General features: G+C 37.8%; 1 protein-coding gene across 1 annotated transcript in view; it reads right to left on the bottom strand.

Annotated features, from left to right (window-relative positions):
* The window catches only part of LOC108572123, a 65,312-nt gene that overhangs the window by 33,094 nt on the left and 9,872 nt on the right, over positions 1–22,346 (bottom strand). Inside the window, exon 3 of the mRNA XM_017934316.1 lies at positions 21,502–21,772. Within this exon, the coding sequence (XP_017789805.1) occupies positions 21,502–21,772 (271 nt within the window). The remainder of the gene's footprint in view (positions 1–21,501; positions 21,773–22,346) is intronic.

Genomic DNA, 22,346 nt, shown 5'->3' with positions numbered 1-22,346 from the left:
TTTCTGGAAAGTCACTTTGACTCGGCTGGCAGTTCTAGTGTTAAAGGTGATTCAGTTCAAAGGATTCAGTTGAAGGATATGGAAAAATTTCACGGATTACGTTTATTTCTAACCGTATGAAGTAAACGTTTCTTTCGTTTATTACTCCCGATGCTGGCTATATTTCTAAATACACGTAGATGCGCTACTGGAGATAAATAAAAGTTGAATCCCAGCAAATCTCGATCTCGAAAAGAGCGCAGTTGAAAATTATAAGTGTAAGTATGAAAAAAGTATCTTCCTTTTGTCAGATGAAATCCGAAAGTAGGTTTGCCGTGTACGGCGGTAACTTTTAAATGGGGAAACTTTTTGTGGTTTGGCGTGGATCGTCCGTGCATGTCGCGTCGCGACGAAAATGGAGACAGATCAGTTAACAAATCCTATTAAAAATATAGAGCTGAAAGTCACCGACGATACAGCAACGCGCTCTACGCCGCCTTGTGCCTATATTTATAAGAGCCTTAGAGCATTAAGGCTGAACCACGCAGCGGCTATTATGGATGTACAATGAATAGGCCGTACTTCCATCGCGAGATAATTGAAAAAAGAGCGAATTCGATAATTCGACGTATGCATTTTAATTTTAATATATAGAATTTATGTTTACAAACATGTTAGAAAAACAGTAAAGTACAATGGATAAAGAATACTATTATTACCGCATGATTATTTATTTTTATTCTATTTTGGCGAAACGTACGAACTTTGCTTTTCTTCCCATAAATATATATATACAGGGTGTTCCAGGTTTTATCGGCCAAACGTTGTTAGTATATTCCATGGGTTGAAATTAGAAAAAAATGTTATACAAACATAGGTCTTTTGAAGCTTTATTAAAAAGTTATGCCAATGATACAAAATTAAAAGGACAATAGCAGAATCACGGTTACTGCGATGTAATACAGAAATAGATCATCAATATTTGCGTGATATTTATAAAATCGCGTACTGATTTGACACAAAAAATCAACGATGCATTTACTGAAATGAAACAAAATAATAGCAAAATTCGCAGAGTAATAAATTCTGTTTTCTGATGTCAATCTTGCATTGCCATAAACGGTGGAGTATTAGTTACTTCTTGCATAAACAGAGTAAACGTAAATATTGCTGATATACTGTTGTATTACATATAACCGCGAATCTGCTATTGTTCTCTTAATTTTGTATTATTGCCATAACTTTTTAAGAAAGCTTCAAAAGACCTATGTTTTCTAATTTCAACCCATGGAATATGCTGACAACGTTCGGCGGTTAAAACCTGGGACACCCTGTATATTCCCATAAATATAAATATATATATATTCCCGTAAAGTGACAACTTCTGTTTAAGAGTAAGCAGCACTACAAAGAAAAAGCATATCGCTTCAAAGAATGATTCAACCCTTTTTTAAAGAAAAGTAAGAAAGAATAAGATAGGAAAAACTTGAATGGTTTAATGTGATAAAATTGCGTTTCTTTTTAAATGGATATTTTTCTTTAAATAAATCGGTTTTTTCAAACATTTCGCGGATAAACTTATTAGCTATGCTAATTTACGATAAATAGCATATTTTTTACTAGTACTTAAACAGTACAGTGGATTACTGTTATAACATTTTTCCACCTCTGCCGTAAATTTCATAATCAAAACGTCGGTTCTTCGCTTTCCGTCTTACACTGTAATATAGAAACCTAATTTCAGTCTATTTAAATGAATCAATTTGTCCTATCTTATATTCAACATTCTGTTTCTCAATTTCTTCAACTGAACTTAATCGTGACGGATTACAAATTTCAGAATCGAGAAACATTTCTTGGAATTTACACGACCCTTTTTATTCGACGACGTTCTTCTATTTAATTCTATTTATTTTCAAGAAAATAAAGAATCAGCTCACGGTGCTCCTATTCTAACCAGTTATTTAACAGAAATTTGTCAGGAGAAATGGTTTGGCACCTGTAGCCTTTCACCTTGATTACCCACGTCACCGGATTTAAATCCTCTCAAAGCTCTTTTTCTACGATATTTTCTTAAACACAGGGATTAATCACTTCCTCCTGTTTCCATGAATGATTCAAAACACGGAGTTCAAATTAATTGTTTAAATGTAACTGTTGCAGACCTTGGTAAATGATTTTATCGCTGAAATTAGCCATTTTTTATCTTCGTTACTTTAACACTCTTACACATGCAAGGTCTGGAAGAATCGATTCATACAAGGAAAAGTAGTTCCATTTGAAAGAATAATTCAATTAACGTAGATTTTAATAAACCGTTAAACCTTTCCCACTGTTATCTCTCCCGTTCGTTACGACTAGAAAAGAATCGTAATGTTGTCCCAGGTCTTAGAATCATCCCGTATGAGTTAGTCCGATAGGTTAAATAACAGCCTTTTATTTGAATGCGTACTAAAACAGTTGATAAATTTTTCACAGGATTTTCTTTCTCCCAGACTTCTTTACTTAACTGCGCCTAACCCAATAGACGCTCGAAGAAAAACATTCGAGGCGTGATTACCGGGAGGGCCAGGGGCAGCCACCGATGACATCACCTGGCCCATCGGGAGCCTGAAAGAGGAGAAAGATAAATCAAAAACAGGATGCAGAGGCGTGGATTTTCGCAGAGGCCGACATGGTGGCAAGCACACATAAACGTGTGTATCCACCAACACATTGGGAAATGCAGCTCGAGATACAGTAAAAAGAGAAAGAGCGAAGATGAGGGGATCAGTGTATACCTATACGCATCGTAGTACACACGAGAGTTAATGCCACTCACACATCGTTGCCACCTTCGGGGATTATCCTACGAGGATATTTTTGATCGTGCAATAATCCCTAATACGATTTACACAGCTCGTGCTCACAGGGACGCACACATTATTCGCTGACGCCCATAACCATTCGCGACGCTGCACCTGACTACCGCCGGGAGTACCGACGCCTTGTGTCCTACAAGAATTTTAATTAACCGATACTGCCGTCGAATAAATCACCCTTTTATTCGACACAACTTACTTTGCCCTGAAACGAATTACTACTATGTTGAAATTGATGTTGAACTTGTCGCGAAAATCTTAACGACACAATTGTGGAACAACTGAAAGAGGTGTAGATATTAACACGTATATCTAAATTCATCGTAGAGTGTTAATAATCATTCAGGTAATTGGGTGGAAGGTGACTAAGGTTTTTTATTAAATCTGTACAAAATTTAATGCATACATTTCTATCAAATTTACGAACTTTATTTGTCACCTAAATCATATACTACGAAATGAACACTACCACATTAACAACAACTAAATGTTTACCTATAAAAACGACAATTCTTCTGATACACAATCTGCTCGATGGGTAACAAATGCTCGTTGAGTAAGTCAAATTGTACGCCAATCATTTGTGTAAAAGCCAAAATAAATAAAAAAATATACTTTCTTTCTGCTAGCAACTTACCGCTGTTGATAACACTTTCTTTTCTTTTTATTACAACACAAAATATCGAGCGGCAGAACAAATTTTTACGGATGTTGTGTATGTTAAAACAAATGTCAAGTGATCTTCTTTACCAACTGACATAACAAAAGAACGTAGATACGATTGTGCTAAAATTTACAGGAAAAACACTGTTATGGTTTTTTGGCATCTTCCCCCGAATTACTTTATATAATTTAGCTGAAGTAATATTTAGGAACAGAATAGAAGGGTGCGAATGGATTTCAAAAAAGTAGGGGTTTCTCTAATAAGCAACGAGATCTCATGTTGTGCTTTAATAGTGCAAGATATATAATTTTACAGAAGATTCTCTTTTAGAATACTTATATACATATAAATTACTCCGAATATTTAATAAGAGAAATTTGCAATATAAAGTCTTCAAACATTTCATACAAATTCAATAAGACCTCGAAGCGCTTGAATTCGCAAAGGTAATTTTTTTAAAATCCATGTTTCTTTTTCATTCGTTTTACAAATTCTGTTATTTAAACTTAGTAGGTATACTGTGCAATACATGTCGGAAGATTAAAATTTTCTTTCGGTAATGTGGATTTGGACATTCATTATCTTCCTTTAGCTTCGCAACAGATCCGAACGAACGAACAATACAATATTAGCATAATATAAATATTCATATCATAATATAAAAATATGTACACAATTATAAAAATTTTATCAATTTATCAGTTTGAGAACGTTTCACAATTTCACTGTCAAGCTGATTGTAAACATGATTTCATAAATATAAATTTCTGCTAAAAACCAATTAGTGTTAATGAGGAAATAATTGTATTCAGCTCTATTTTATTATATTTTACAAAGTCGTTCCTGAAAAATAAAACGGTCCTCAATGTTTTAATTTTAATGCTTTTCCGGGTATTTGAGCGTCAGCTGAAGTTGAACGACACGGTAGTCAAAGTGTTAAAGGAGTTCACGTGAAGGTAAATACTAACAATTAAATAGCGCGCAAATTTTGCATATTACACACACGTCATACGAGTAAATAACAATAATTTCTTGACGTGTCTTCGAGTGCCACGGGTTTTTGCAGAAATCTGACCGAAAAATGATAAGCGGCGCGATCACGCTTCTTTCATTTCTGTCGAAAAATGCCACAAACTTCGTTTTGGGCATTTCCAATGAAAACGATTTTTCACGAAAAACAAGTTACTGTAACACTTACTAGTATAGAAGTTTCAGTAACGCTGATGATACGCTACGGTAAAATTTGCATATCGTGGCCCGGTGTGGCGGCACTTTTCGACATAGAACGCGAGCAGCGCGGTCGCGCTTCGTGGCACTCAAACGGTTAAAGAAGACAAGGAAGCAGATAGAATGCTAATGAAAACTTGTTGCTATTCCGTTAGGAGAGATTAGCGATCGATGGAACTGCGACGACCGATTAAACGATCAGAGGAGTGTCTAAGGTCCTGCGTAGACAAAGGATGCGACGTCGTCGCGATTTCGCAGCGATGACGGCAGGTTTACATTTCTAACGATATAATACAAGGAGCGCGCGATTCCGCTACGAGAAATATAAACCTGTCGAATCGCACAGTGTCGCCGCTGCGAAATCGCGGCGACCATACCGCGGCATCGCATCGCTCGTCTGCACCGGACCTAATCGATCGTGCACGGCGGCCAAAGCGGAGGAGCCAAGTGGCACTCAATGGTTGTTAGCCACTTGGATAAAGATAAGTGTCGAGCCTTCTTCTTCTGTCTCCTTCGTCATGTTCCTCTCGTTGGATGTTGCCAAAGATTAAGCCGACAGCCATAGCCGGTGACCCGTGAAGATAACCGGCTGTATTCCTAAAGCCCGTCGATCGGTTCGTTGTCAATGCGCCTCTCTCTCTCTCTCTCACTCTCTCCCTTTCCCCCTGGTAAACTACGATTTTTTTATCAACCCCTTTCGTGCGTCGCGTCGTTAGCTTTCGGATTTCCGATGCGCCGTTCATTGCACTTTCAGCTGCTTGCACGCGCTCGTGCTACCAAGGAATCGTGTTTCAGATAATGCATTTGCCGGCCAATGCTACGAGCCGTTGCGGCAGAAAAGAGGAAGGTGCGGTTTTTCCACGCGGATGCTAAGCCCGCACCGTTCTGCGACACCCTGTTATGTCGCTTTCGATTTCCAATTCGCACAAGTACCATCGGAACAATTGCTTCGAGATGTGCAGAATTCTTTAGAACGAGCACATCTCAAGGAAATTTAGGCAAATTTGGAGATTTCGTTTGTATACTCGAAATGGACATTTTTAGCAATTTTATTGAGGTCATTTGTACCGAGTACGCGAACTGCACACGTTGCACGATGCAGCGACCCATCGGGAAAATTACGAACGCAATCAGATCTAGGTGTACGAAATAGATATTTGAATGTAAAGTTAAAAATCGTGCGTGATGAAAGTAGTATACGTGATTGTCACAGGTGATCGCATTTTGGACAAATTTTCTGGCCGCAAATAATTCTCTTTTTAATCATTCATTTTTATTTTCCACAAACTTGTGATGCCATAGAGTTTTATATTGGAAAAATACTAAAACCGCAGCTTCGTTATGAACTTTACAGATTCTACACACATCACTTCCACGGTTTATTAAAAACCCATAAGATGGCATATCTTGCGCGATACACCTATAAATACCACGAAATATGCGCAATCGTAAGTTGGCTCTTTCGCCGACGAGATTCATTTTTATTCTACGAATCTTGGATTATAACGATAAATATCGTTGGTGAAAATAAAATAACGCGGCATGTGCTTAATGTAACGTAATAAACACCAGAACACAGATTAGGTGAAAGTGTGAAATTCCACTTGGGATATCTGTGACCTCGTTTCAAAAATTATGATAACTTCTGATCGTTATCGGCAACAACTCTCGCGCCAAAGATACGTCACCCTTTTGATGTCAAGATCCAGTTTTGTACGCGTATCAAAATTTACTACAACGGTTCCTGAACCCTGTATTTCAAAGCACAAAAATATATTGCACAATCGTATAAACATGCACACCTACTACGTATACGTACGGTATAATTTTCGACCTTTCATTAGCAATGTTTAAGTGTCTTCAACATTGACCAGTATATTATTTACGAAAATATTCTTCGTTAAAATTACACCTATTACTACCACAACCACTTGTCGTTACTCTGTACATTTATTGTGTTGTAACACGGCAACGTATAATTGTTTCTTTACAAACATTTTGATTTTTATTTTGAAACGCTGCTCGAATTAAATTTCCGCGCGTATTTATGTTTTTCATTCTGTAAAAATTCTACGAGATATTACATTTATGACAGGCAATTGTTGCTGTTTCAGGATTAACGCTTACCTTGCACCGTAATTATGTATCTTTATAGTTATGCGTCAATTGATACATACATGATCATTTGAATTTATCTGAACGCACACACAGATACATACTCGTGAACGCAGGTTTTTATACATTTAATACAGCTTAACATAGCTTATTTAATTCCTGAATATATTTCTGATTATTTAGTTCTATAAATGTTTCAGCGAACAAAACCGCAGTTTTGTTTCTATTTTCACTTGGCCCGAAAGAGATTTTGCTTTTTCGTAACAGCCTTCCTGGTTTTAATTAATCGACAGGCTGTCGTATAATTGAAATATTCAAATATCACATTACATTTCTTTATTAACGCTTAGAGAATTCGACAGAGTCATGTGATTGTAGCATTCAATAACAACCGAGCACGATTATTAAAAGAATATTGTTTATTTTGTCATTTTATAAATAATATAAATTTCTTTTTAACTTTTCCGAAGTTCTCATCAGATTTGTCTTGCTAAATCGCTAAAAAATGTACCTTTTAAATGTAAATAAAAACGTTCTAGCATTTTCTAACAATGCCTTCAAAAATAATATCTACTAATTAAGTGGAAACAGAATTATACATTGTGAATACTTCTCAAAATTTCCTTTATTCAAGCACAATTTGAAAATCTGCAGTCAGCGCTCTGCACTGTTCACAAGTACCAAAATAAAAAAAATCTGAGTAATAAATAACGAGATCGAGGTTTGAAAAGTGTGGAACATCTGGGACAAGTGCGAAAATTCAGCCCTCGCATTCAAGCACAATTCGGATGATAAAGCAAATAGCGACTGTTAAACGTTCAATTAGTATTAATTTAGGCGGTGTATATTGCATCATTGATAATCACTTATTACTGCAACTAGGTTATTTGATACACTGGCGTTCATCTGCAGGGCACTAGACAATAGTAAGTTCGAACTCAAAAGTGATTCTAAAATAACGAATTTCGTTTCGTTTCATCAATCATTTCAGTACCAGATCACAATAATATCGTATAAATAGCTTGTTACACGTTTAACGTACATCGACAATATTTAAAGTATAAAATGTGTACCCGCTCCGTTTTTTTTCTCTTTTTCTACTTATATGTTGATGATTATTTTGTAACACACGCATGCACAATGCACACACGTTGTCTTGCACACAGCATCACGGAAGTGCGCTTTTAATCCTCGAGCTAAAAATCAATAGCGTGGCCCCTCGATGGCTAAAACCTCCCCCGGGATAAGCTCGCGCTGGGACCGTAGTTAAATAAATCCTGGATCAAAGGATAAGTCCTACCTTCGCTCTCTTTTTTCATACACACACTTTTTCCTTCCTTCTACGGGCATTCCCTTTCCCCCTCCTATTCTGTGCTGTGGATTATTTCCAAGATCGTAAATTATGAATCTTAACCAGGTCGACCTAGGGAAATTATTTCCCTTCTTCCAACTCCCTTCTCCCTTTTCTGTTCGACCAAGAGTACGACACGGCTAAGCAGGAAGATCGAGATTTGTGGCGATCCCTATTCGACGGAATTAAGATCGTATTCCAACTTCTTTTTGCATCACCTCTTCTTCCCTTTTTTGCCATCTTTTTCTTTCTTTCTTTCATTCTCTCTCAATTTCTTTCTTTCCTTCTGTCTCTTTGTTACTTTTATTATTCCCGTTTCCTTTTGCCTGACACAGTACCTCATATGTACATACAAATATCTCGTACACTTGGTTTGTACGGGCATGTCGTAGTGCGAGTCTTAATCTCAGATTATTTCGACCTGCTTCGAGGATCAAGGATTAATTCGAGGACGAACTGACTTATTTGCGAGCAATGGCCTGCGAACGTATTACCTTTTGTACTCTTTTAAAGCGGAAGATGCATTTTATCGATCTCTCTCAGAATTTTGTTCACTATTTCACCGTTTTAAGAAAATTCAGTCGACAATGATTACCGTAGAACATGAAGCTACACACTTTACAATTTAGGTATTAGAATAGCGCACATTTTACGAACTATGCTATTTTATATCGTTGCTTTTCATTGCTTCTGAGGTATTCCGTACGATGTACAATTCGGGAAATATCGTTTTCAATATGTGGAACTCTGTAAGGAAACAGCTAATTTCCCTTTAACGATTTATCCCATAAACTAGACTTCATTAGTAATGCTGCCTAAATAAACTATCCTTTTTTTTTTTATTTAATTTTTCAGTGACTTAACCAGTTCATGTAGTATACAGGCGTTTGTCTATGGCATTTTACTCGTATCGACATTGTTCTTAATACTTACACTAAATACAGTTGAAGGATTAACCTTGTTACCACAGAACGACGGTGATACTTTATTTATACTAAAAGAAGTGACTCAACAACCGCTTTATAGAATGAACTATAATAAAGATTCAACGTTAGTTACGTAAAACAAACCAATCTGTATTATACTTTTACCCAGTGCTGTCAGAAATTTGAATGATACAGTTTCTTTCCACTCGGTGGAGATTCTTTGAAGGTAATTCGAATTCGTAAGGAAGATGGAAAGGACAATGAACAGGAAGACTCGCCGCAGGCTTTTAAGGATAAGCGGCTACGGTGGTAGATTGCTTAGTATCCTGTTTCGGTTGAAATCGAAAGGCTTTCTGTATCAGGGTTTTATACGATGAACGCGTACCATAATCCTGCATCGCTGGAAAGAACACGCAAAACAACCGCAGGATCACGTTGATCCTAGATTTGAACAGAGTATAACGGGTTTTAATATCAGGAGCCCATGAGGACAACGACAACCATTCGCAACGCTTTCTTCAAAGATACCTCAGACGATAATACACGTATGCTAATTTTAAAAGCTTCCGAAGATTTTTTTAACACTCACATGACAAAATTAGTAAATGAGATCTGGTCTGGATACTTGGATAAAGAAATCAAGAAATAAAATCACTAGAACTTTACGATACGCTTCGAATCTTTTCCTACCTCTATCGCATAGCAAACTAAACATTTTTCGCTCGAAAATTAGAAAACTGTATTCTTCAGGTTCCTTAACCCTTTCGCGACTAGCGCCGGTTATATCCGGCATCCACTAAATGCTTCACACTGGCTAGCGCCGGTTATATCCGGCATCCACTAAGCGCGAACTTTTCAACGAAATGTTCCTGTTCCATTGTTGAACAGGAGAATTAAGCGCCGATGGTGCGGGGGAATATTTGAAAAGAATTTAACTCGTCTCTGTTATTGTACTTTGCAATGATAGTATACCAACTGTAAATCTTTAAATAACAACGTAAATATCGTAGATTAAACGGCCGTTGACACTTGTTACGTTGCATTATTTACCAGAGGACCGACCATCGACCATTCGACTTTCTTCAGCTGCAGAGGTTGAACCAACCACTTGCAAGGATCTTCGAAGATCCTGCGGTATTCTGCAGCCCTGATAGCATTTTCTACGTATATCCCCTCCGGATCACTTTCAGCTCCATGTACAAATCTGCTATCCATCCCTATATTCGAACGTTCTTGAGCCTATTGTCGGATGACGCCAACCCTAACTTCTTCGCGTTGTCCCACGAAGATGTGGGTAGGGCTACCGTATGACCTCTCTATCCCAGGAGAGCAGAAATGATGAGAAGAACTGATAAGGAACTGCTAGCTTGTTGAATATGTTAGGTTAAAGGACACTAGTTCACTTTTTTCTAAGAATTTACCGTCGCTTCTCCGAATATGTAAGCGTTATTAGTTATACTAATTTTGTCAAGTTAAATTCATCAGATAATTTGTAAGTTTTACCCGTTTTGCGTTAAGATGTTCTCCAAAACGATATCAAGCGGTCGATAGGCGAGCAACTCTCCCTACAAAATACGATAAAAGTATAAAGAATATTTCGCGATAAGGATATGTGTAAATCAAACACGTTTTTACAGTTCTGCAATTTAGATAACAGATTTGTGGAATTATGACTATTCGTTTTAATTTCGGTGTATTTTATTTACACTTTATAAGTTGTCAATTCCGAATAACGAGATTCTTCTAAACCGTACAGTAAACAAAAATGTACAAATGCGTTATGAAATTGGATTAAATAAGTGTCGACGATTATCGAAGCGCAAATGTATAATAATTTCGACAACTGATCGAACGTCTGTTTTGTTATTTTCAGAAATACCGAATTGTTTCGTAAACGTTCAATGCGTATGTTTTCGATTGTTGTTGTAAATGATACATTCTGTGTTTCGGGTAACGTGCGCAAAATCCACTTTCGCAATGCAAAAAATAAGCGAAGTTTGTTCACTCAATCTGGCTTCTCAAAGAAAATTCGCAGAATCCTTTTTTCTCCAAATTAAAAAATTTCCTTAAATCTAATTACGTTTCGACGTTTAAAGAGATGTAAATTTAAAGGAAAACGTTACATGCTGGATTTTAAAGAGAAAAAAGCTCGCGTTTCACGGTCAATTGCAGACAATGCTTAGAATTAAGGTAGACAAATCAACATTTAAATTGTACCAGAAGAATTGGAAGAAAAATTTATTCACATAACGCATCCAACTGTCCCGCTATTAATCCTGGATTAAATAATCCCTAAGATTATGCAATCTTGGCGTTTTGTTTGCCAAAGACGCTTCGAGGATTAGTAAGTCTTAAATGACGGGATTATATAATCCAGAAGATTATTTAGAGCGGGATTAGGCGTAAGATAGAAACAGGATAATTAATTTAACATCAATGTACACTGTTGTGTGTCTCATCCATAAGTACAACCAATAAAATCGAGTCGTTACCAGAGTAAATAGGCTGTTCTAAAAAACTGCCAAGGGGATTGTGAAAATACTAATTATCTTATACAAAATAAATTAATTATAATAGAGGATAATTGGATGCACCTTTTTACTGCACTTTTCAATATTTTCCTATTAAATTTCTCTGCGCCTTTCTTTTCACAGAAGTCCGACGATATTTGATCGATTACGGTCGTAAAACATCGTTATAACCCCTAAACGATCATGTGAGACGAATTCAGGCAATTGTCGTGCAATCGAAACGTTAGCAAATCAATCAATTGCGAACCAAAAGGGAATCCTTCGGAATACGAGTCGCTAAATCTTGGGCCAAGAGATAATACAAGCTTGAACGTTGTAAAAATCGAAATTCCCAGGATAATATAGGTAGAATAATATTTAGAATTCGCGTGATATTTCGCTGTTATTCTTATTTTCGAAGATTCACCGTAACTAAAAGAAATGGACAAGAAAAAAGTATACTTGCAAAAAAAAAAGAGGTGCATTTGTGTAAGAGAAAAAGGAAATTACGAAACCCAAATTCGGAAGGTTAAAGAAGAGCGCATGTGAAAAGAAGAGGTCGGGAGAATAGCGAAGGGGACGGAGAACGAAAGATTATGCGGTGCGTGGAGCACGTGCGTAAGGACGATACGTCCTGCAATTCTGTTATCCTGATTGCCTGGATCCTACAAAAACCCTTATTTGGGTCAGCAGCCACTTCCAGAATCTGGAACGTGGTCTAGGATACCTACGCTTCTCTTCTGTTGCCCTGCATGCGAAAGCAAGGCTGCAGGTGCCAAACAAAGGACCTTATTTGCATATTTTTCGACTGGAAAGGATACTTGCGGTCTTCCGACCGGGGAATAATGGATTAGCGTCAGAACAGCCAAGACGAGATACTTCCTGATGAAATATGCGCGCCTATTATGAACGAGATCTAGTAGGCCTACAAATTATTACCCCGCAGGTCGGCACAGGCATTTCGGAGTCTGTACATGCAGAATACGAAAATTGGAAAAAGCGAGGAAATTAAGAAAATTTTAGACAGAAGTTTATTCAATTTTCACATAGAGAAGTTTTACACTATAACGAATTCACATTTTGTCCTATAGTAACCAAGAATTATTACCAAACTCGTGCACAAACATGATATGAATATAATCAGAGTAAACAAATACAGTAGGTAAAACGAAAACTACAATAACTAAAAATTTGTTCCTTCCTTCGTTAAACGAGAAATCTGTAAGCGTTGTTACAAGGAAATATTAAGGCAAAAGTAAGCCAACTTATGGATTAAATTTGGAAAAAATAATAACAAGCTGTTAATAGGAGGAAATAAACATAAAAATGATTAAAAATGTTTATGTTCAATTTCCTTTGACTGTGTCTATTTGCCGAAGCTTCGCAAATGAAAAGACCAGATAACATACTAAATAGGGAGGTGTTTGCTAAGGTAAAAAAGGGTAGCCGATGACCCTTGCGTACCAGGGTCACAGAACGAGGTTTGCAGGACGAACGTGTCCACGTTGAAGGCCGACTACGCCTGGAAGTCTGAAAAGCCGCAAGGATCAGGGACCTCCATATCCTACGATGTTGATGTGACAAACAAGCGCTACGTTCGTCAATTCTGTGATCCTGATGTCTTCGTTCGCCCTTTATTCCAATTTTCACATCAAAGATGATCTGAATCGCCGCGAAGTCTATCGACAGTCAGGACTGTTCTAGCATTTCGAAGAAAATTGCACCATCTCCAAGGTGCAAAAGCTTATACTCGGACCGTTTGCCTTTTCTTTCATATCAGATGCAACAGGCTAAGAAGGTTTCTACAAGGATACAAGCCGAGAAGGATCTTGACGTGACCTCACGTGTACGTGTATATCCTGTTATCCTGACACAAGAACTTCGGCACAACGATACGTCGAAAAGTTTCTAACCTCTTTTGGAAAGGACCTACTGATCTAACCGCGTCGAAGAATTTTTATTAAACAGTGTATGGTAAATCTTTCGAATTAAAATGTTCTTTATAGATCATTTTGAAGTACATGTTTATTATTGGTCGATATGAAAAGTTTGAATGAAAAAATCAGGTAATTTATTTGAACAGCCCGAAGATGAAAAGTAGTAATTTCAAATATACTTTATTGTAGTACTTTAATCTACATAAAATTTCAAAATGAAACAATTCTCCTTTCAAAAATAAAAAGTTACAGTTGTAATGAATTTAAAGTGACAATATTCATTATTATTGTATTTCAAAGCAAAACTGATTGATTTATCGATAAAGCAACGAATTCGTGAAATTATACTTACCCTACTTCGTTGTTGCAGGTATCTTCTGTGAAGGTTGAAGCGTGATTTAATATTTGGAAATCAGCACATTTTTTACGAGTCATTTATTACTATGTATATATTTCAGAGTATGTATGTATATTGAGGTTATACGATCCACGGATTTATCGTTACAGTACGACTGTGAGGTTTCAGACTTTCTAATGCTGAGATTCGTTTCAGGGACAAAATGGCGAGATTATACAAACCCCAGATCATTTAATCCAGGATTAAGATTATGGTCACAGAGTAGCGGGCCTTTGCGAATGTGTCCTCGCATTTTTCTTCCACGAGGAGAGGAACGAGGGAGAGAAAATCCATATGGGGCTCCATGAGTTAATGCACCGGGGAAAATTGTTCCGAGGAGAAATAAGCTTTTATAAATATTCAAGTATTACCTGTAGAGGATGCAAATTAAATCCGAAATCACATCTGTATCTCCTTCAAGACGTTTCAAAGTCGCATAATATATACGTATGCGGCGTAATTTTTTAAACAGTAACAGCTAAAATTTAGCAAAGTAGAACAATCGTACCGATCCATATCCATTGATTCCACGAGAAATTAGATTTCAGTTTTCGGCGGTGACGCGCCGTTTCCTTCTGTACAATCTGTCCGCAACCGTTTCCAGGACTTTTGCCGAAAACTCCTTGGCCAGACAAACAAACAAACAGAATCCGCAAAAATAGCGAACGTTCCGTGAGCCAAGCGATGAGCAGTGAAATCGTGTCGCGTCTCTTTCGCACTCTCCAATATTTCCATACAAACCGCCGCGCATACTCGCGCCTCGACCCCAACTCACAAAGAGGATATCTTTCGAATCGTTCGTAGAATTCCCATCGTATCAGGACGGTATGTAAAGCTTCCTGGGGGATGAGCCGCTTAGCCTCTAAACCTTGTGTGCTCTGCCATAGTCCTCCAACTCTCCCTCTCCCCACCACCCGTCCCGCCCTGTTCCCTTGATCCACCCCCGCCCACCGCCGTACTCTGCGCCACCCTTTTATACGGACCATCATCCGCGTCCGTGATAAGTGTGCGCTCGTACGTGCACGCACACGCGTATATACGGTCCTACACGGGGATTATCCAGGTACTGTATTCGTGAGGATTATCTTTGGCCGTTGCATCGATGTGTCCTCCCGTGTGTGTATGTGTGTGGCTTTGTGTGCGTGTAGCCAAATCCTTTGACGGCTCGGCCTGGTTCTCTCCTCCGAGTCCTGTTGGCCGCGCGCGCGCACCGCCACGATGCACACTCGTGTACGAATGCACGCGTATGCGCCACCACGTATACTTCAGTCATTTGGTTTGACCGGACTCCATGAGCGTACCTTGCGAATGTACTGGTAACTCTCTGCGAGGATACACGTCGATGGCGTTGTGTGCGTCCTTGGATCGGTACATGTGTATACGTATATGGTCGAACCTAGGATTAATCCGGGATTATTGGTCGCGTGTGCGCCACCCACCGCCCGCCGCCCAAATCCGAAATCCAACGCACACAACTCACCTAATCCTAACCCCCATCCTCTCTTCCTCCCATCTCGCGCTCACACTACCAGTGTTCCACTCTTGGCATATCCTATGTGTTCCACGACAGTTGGGGAGGACATTATCTACAGGGTGGACAGGAAACTGCGCGTCGAAATCTTCCTTCGTTTCGTCGCATGGATAAACGCCGTTCTACAGTTTATCCGTTTCAATTTATGCTCTCAACAGAACGGTGTACACGCCACGATTCTTTATCCTTTGCAGGAGCAAATTCAACTCGTATTTTTGGCTAATTTTCATTGTAATCAATTGTACGTTCGGCTGTATTGCAGTAACATCGATGACAATTTGCAATGAACTTTGATCAAAATTTATTCCACTTCTTATCGAGTATCGGGGTACGATGTTGGAGAAATCAATACTTCGCGAGGTAGGTTTCAAATTTTTGGTAAGACGTATGCTTTAAGCCGCGTTTAAACTTCGACGCCACTTCGACGAAATTCAAATCCAAACGAGCATAAAGAAATGCTGAATGTACAGTAAATCCTCCTTTAACGCGGGAAATTCAAATTGAGATCGACGTTGCTTTCTTCAGCTTCAGAATTTGCATGTCCTTTCTTTTTTTTATTGTGTCATACGGAACCAGTATCCTTCTGTACGAAGACATTTTAGAAGCGAGGGGCTTCATTCAAGAATGTTGAATGCTTTATCAAAAATTTGAAAAATCTCACGAAATATTGATTGTTCTAACATCATACCCTGATACTTTTATAAGCGAATTATTTCGGAAAATCGATCTACGTTAAGAAAGGAAGAACGCAGTTCCATTCAACCTTCGCAGTACCACAACTCTGTTCGATCGGACCCAGAGCTGAAGAGGCTCGAGTGTTCGACACTCGACACTGCCTATCAATTGTTTACGTTACAGCGAGAACAAAGTAAGTGTGTCTCGAGAAATACACTCTCAGCAGTGTACAGTGAGATTTCGAAGAGAAAAGTCGAAAATTGCGGGTTCGAAATACCCCAAGAGTGGTCGTCTGTACGGTGGCTCGAACCGCCGATAGTGAATCTCTTTAGATGCATAGTTACACTGATAAAAAAGTGAAGCTGTAGGAAGGTAGAGCTTCTTGTACCATTCAACTTTCTCTTCCACAATTTTTTCCTACTTATAACCAAAACAAGAATATATCTCGTCCCTGCCTGCCCCCTGCAGTGCTGCCTTTAACTTTTCAATAACACGTAATAAACATTATCATTGTAATAAGTGATACAAACACACTGCACAATTCAAATGTGAAAATAGCTGTTAGATCTGTACAACATTGTTACCATTCGTTTTTGCGAATAAAGTCAAATGACAGAGAATTTAATCCTTGCTTGTTTAAATAATTCCCCGTGAACAGAATTAGCTTTAAGATTCATATTTATAAATTAATTTCAATTTAGATTCAGTTTTAAAAAGTGACATCCGTACGGCCTTGCAGACTGAAGAGAACATCTTTTCTTTTACGCTATATGATCCTATTAAATTAACAAAATAAATATCTACATGCGAATGAAATCTTTTTAAATAACGGGTAGGATATATAAATAATGACAAATATGCATTCGCATACGATACCAATATCGTCGTCAAAGACAATATCGATTTTGTCTTTGGCTTTCTGTGTGATCAGGTTGAAAGTTACGTAGCTGTATGCTTATTTATACAATACGTTCTGCGATACAGATGTCTTTGAACTTTACACGATTAGTAATAATTTACTCCTTCGACGTTTTTGCGTTTGTTTAAAATGTACAGATTAAATACAGCAAATTATACTCGTTCTACTGTGAATTCCATACATATTTCCTCTTTGTTCAAACTTTATTCAACCTGTTTATTAGTTTCTAAATAAATTTCTTCTCATTCGTTGAAGTTATTGCCAAACATAAATCAGTGGAATTTTAAAGGAACAAGTTGTTGCAAATTTCTTTCTCGAGAATGATTAATGAAATAAATATTATTCTGTCGTTTTATTTAAATAAAACGTGAAACAAAATCGGTATAAAACATCGATGCTTCCGAATGATAGTACAATAGGGGAAAGGATCAAAAGATTGGTTTCCAGTTCATGGCGATCTAAATGGAGTTGTAGAAAGGGTTAAACGTCGTAACGAGTTCAATCGTATGCTGCAAGACGGTGTAGTACATATTCGCAGATCGCCTAGCCACATAGCCAGGCATTCAAATTTAATCCGGATTAGTTCGTAAGGGTCATAATATCCTCCCCTCTTAGTACTCAACCCCTACGCGTACAGGAGAAAGCACGCAAGCCTTGCACAGGTGAAGCCGAAACACATGGTCACGCACCCTATTATCCTAACTCGCAACTGTCGTGCTCTCTGGCCAACGAACAAACCAATCTTTTATAAAGAAATTTTTCGTGGAAAAATACTTTATGGTAGCTAGGTGGGAAAACAGTTTCTTAGGTTTTGGTAAGTAAGTACTTCAACGAATATGCGCTTATTTGCAATTTATTTAAAGTATCGTACCTAAGAGTGAAAAAAGTTTCACGAGTGGCATAGGATCGAATTTTAAATCTTACGAATTATAATATTTTATACGTTGAACTTTGTATTCGCGTACATTTCGCATAATTATTCAATAGATACACACATCGTTCGTTCGAAGCAATCAAAAATGACTCTGACAATACAAATGGATGCAGAAATAAAAGCTGGGAATGTACTACAATGAAATAATTTTTATAATAATTTCTATACGATTTTTACATGACAAAGTTTACAGAGGATTAAATAAAAAGTTTCATTTCAATTTCCTTGTTCCCTTTAAATTAAAATTGCTAACTGGGAAGTGGCTGATACATGCCAATGACATTTTCTGTCGAATCTGAGGTTTCGCAAAATTCAGCGAAACTTGAAAAATCGAAGACGTGAAAGGAAGTCGAGATCAGAGCGAGGAAAACGTGAAAAAGGAGTGACGAGCTGAAGTCTGGGGATTAGTCCTGACTGCGAAGATTTAAAGGGGATCCCTGAAATCTGTAGATTTAAGAAGTGCGTGCTTCCACGTCTTCTCATCTCCCTCCCTTTCTTTCTCCCTGCGTCTTTCAAAATTCGAAACGCAAATATGTACTTTCCTGCTCTCTATATTCCGATGATCACCGTTTCCATACCCCAAGTCACGATCATGGGCATTCCACCATGATACACTTTCCAAAGGAATTCGGATTTACGAGAGGTGACAATAAATTTTCCGGAATAATTTTCTTCCCGCCAAAATGCCAGCAACGTAAACAGTTACGTGCTTGAGTTTCATGTTACGCGAAAAATGGAACGTTTCGTCGTGGATTTTTCATCGTGAGAATGTTCCACCACGTTCAGCTATTCTAGTGAAAGAGTTTTTAAATTTAAAATCGATCTCAGCGTTCGAACATCCCCCGGCATTCGCCTGATTCGTCTTCTTGTGACTTTTTATTATTTCCTAGAGTGAAAAGAGTCGTGAAAGAAACGCATTTTCAGTTCATCTCCTAACATTCCAAGGAATGTAACGTGGGTATTTAATAGAGATACCAGAAAGTGAGTATCAGAAATGTTGCGATCAATGGATACGACGGTGGAACGTGCGTGTACAGTCTCAGACTATTTCGAAGGCAATAGCCTCGCAGCTGTGTAATTTTCAAAATCAAATTTTTAAATCAATTATGCTCGTATTTCGTAGTGCGCTCTGTTGTCGAATTTTACAAGAGTTTATCGTAATGTGGAGGTTAAAAAAATGTCATTTTATACGTGGACAACTGAATCGTAGGAAATTTTTAGTATAATTTTTTCACGGGATTCTGATAAATCAATGTGCTTTTGGAAGTTATAGCACTTGTCAAAGAGGATCGATACGTTTCGAAGTCACGTGCGGACTTTGGTTTTCGTTCGCCTCGGCAAACGGATGCGTGCAAATTGTTTCTACCGCATTATCGAGGATCAAGGAAATTCCGCCGATAGTCTATCTCGTTTACGAGCTTTAACGACCCTTCCGCGCGACCTCGATCATCTACGCACACGAACTCTTCGTCGTTCTCTACGGAAACTTGCTCGAGGAACACGGAATTCGAGTTCTTTGACTTGTACACAGCAATTGTTAACGGTTCCTTTATTATTCAAACAGTGTTGTTATACTCTTTCTGTTCCTCGAAAAAGAAATGGCGCTAATTTCACGTTAATTACGCCAAAATGAGAAGGAAATGAGCAATCGATATAAACATATAATACAATGGAATTGTCAGAATCGTGCAAAAATTTCAAATGCGTACAAAGTAAAGTTTAGCATAACATTAGGTCATCCTGAAAGTTCCCGCGGTTTTAAAACATTTACTTTGAAGAAACGTAACTTTATTGAAATGAAGCACTTTTCAATAATTTAATAATTTACATAATATTCGATACACTTTTACCAACGTATTACGAGAGCATTCGAAAATCTAAATCTCTGAGAGAAAGAAACTGCTGAAGGACCATTTTCAATATCAGAAGCCAAAATGATTAACTCGACTTTTTGATTTTCTTCCAATTCTAGTATCGAAGCACGTGCTTAGTGCTTAATTTTTCTTAAATAAAACAAATTTGGAAAGTTAGTTTTGATTACAGAGATTAAGTTAGCCATTTTGGCTTCTGAGTGGCTCAATTGTCAAATGAGCAGAAAAAGTAAAACTTCAATACCACAAACTTCTGTTGTCCACAGTTAATTATTGTACCTTCAGTGTTTGGCGAACGCCTCCTAATTCGTCACTGTATGACTCTGTAGTGATAGTGATACCCGGTCATAGGAAACTATAATGAATTAATCCCATAAGCATTTATATTTGATTCAAAAACACCTAAGCGTCTTTGAGATATTATGTCGTTGCTATAGTCTTTCCTTGGATTTTCACTGAAACATTTTTCATTTTTTGGATCGGGGAGATTCATGTCTTTCTTTCTCTTAGAGAGTGAAATTTTTGTGTACACGGAATTAATGCTCTCGCAATACGTTGACAAAAGTCTGTGCAACAATATAAAAATTATTTTAAATAAAACTGTTCAAATTTCTGACCTACGCACTTCTAAAATTTATTTGACAAGTAACTTTGCCATCATTCCAAATATTTCTGACCAGTTGTATTATTGGTGTATCAATTATTATCAGAAATAATAAAAATGTAACATTCAACATAGACTTACACTTTGCTATCACTCAAAATATTCCCGATCAGTTGTATTACTAGTATATTAATTATTATCAGAAATAAGGGAGAACCCAAATGGGAATCGAACCTACGACGACCTCCGGTCTGCAAGTCGGGCCTCCTTGCTCTTCGTTCAGGCGCCCTCTCTAATTCTTCGCTGTTATTGTTCCTGTTAAATTGGTATGCACTCCCCGATCTCAGAATATCATTCCACTTTTGTATCAAATATTTCGTGAAATGATTTCATTTCACTGTTTCACAGTTTAACAATTTAGGCCAACATACGTTATAAATTAGAAATGATCGATTAATGGGAAATAAAAGACTAAGAACACTTATTTTAAAAACAGAGTAGATCTTTTTAACTTGAAACTGTTGGATCGTGTATTAATATTAACGAAATTGCTCACTTTACTATTAGAAAATATCCTACTTTGCCGCATGTTCCGATAATTTGGTCGCACTGTCAGCATTGACGTGTTAAAGTTGTTTTCGCACGACCCAATGCCGTAAAGGTGACTTAATTCGCCCCATGTCGGAGATTTATGGTCGAAGGAACAACGCGTGAGCAATTCGGTAAAATGTTGGGTAATGGGGTGTGTATTATTGTGAAAATCACAGGTAAAGTCAAAGAAGAGGAAGAAAATGGTGCTGGGGCAAAGAAATGGTAACCGTGTCGTAAACTTCTGCCGGTTCTTACGTTTTCGAAGACTTATCGCGAAAAAATTTTATCATTTTAAATAACACGATTTTCTTTGATCTATTTTTATCAAGTCATTTTGATCCTTTCAATTATTTGTCGAAAGGAAAAACACAGTCGAATAATAAAATAAAGAAAAATGTGAAAGACTCACCGGTGCTGGAGGTAGATTTGCTAAGATCGAATCCCTCTTGTTTGGGGCTTGTATTTGCTTCTTGCTTGGGGTGTTGATTGTGTGCAGAAAATGGTGTCTGGGGCGCGCTTAGGGGTGTCTGCGATTGATGAGGATGCACCGACGGCGGCTGAGTAGCATTCTGCGGCTGAGACTGTTGGGACTGGTGAGACTGAGGGCTCCTCGGTAACGAGGACACGCTGCTCGGCCTCGAAGGTGGAGAGGCCTTGTGTGTCAATGCCAAAGCTTGGCTCTGCGCTCAAAAAAGTTTCATTTCCTGATTAATTATTCATTATTCAATCGTTTCCATGAATTAACGCGACGCTATTGATCAGGTTAATTAATCACATACTGTAGCCTCTCTTGGCGCAAAAAACACGTCCAATGTGAGGAAACAAACGATATTGGTGCAATGCGTAAATGAACATTCAAAAAAGTTTTTGAAAAACGTATTAACAGTTATTGTTGACGATGCAATTGAAGAATACCATTTGACAAGGGTAATACTATTTTAGAAATATTTTACTAATACAATAGGTTCTTTAATATTAATTAATGTTAATTTTTTAGAATTATTTTATACAGAAATATCTAATTTTGTCTAAGCATACGTGTATACAAATATCATTGTTAACCATTGTCATTCTTAACGGTCGCGGCTACAATAAGATTCGTTGTAACACTTTCTGCACTTCAACTGTGAGATGCAAAAACTTCATGTAGGGGAATGCGGGGTACGATGGAGTAACGAGGTAAAATGGGACAACGTCATCTAGAATAAACAATGGAATATTACACAGTGGCGGGGAAGGACGTTTTTCCAAAAA

This window comes from Habropoda laboriosa, unplaced genomic scaffold, assembly GCF_001263275.1.
Source record: "Habropoda laboriosa isolate 0110345459 unplaced genomic scaffold, ASM126327v1 scaffold136, whole genome shotgun sequence".
Taxonomy (NCBI): Eukaryota; Metazoa; Arthropoda; class Insecta; order Hymenoptera; family Apidae; genus Habropoda; species Habropoda laboriosa.
Note: the sequence above shows the minus strand (reverse complement) of the source record. Positions and strands in the feature narration are given on the sequence as shown.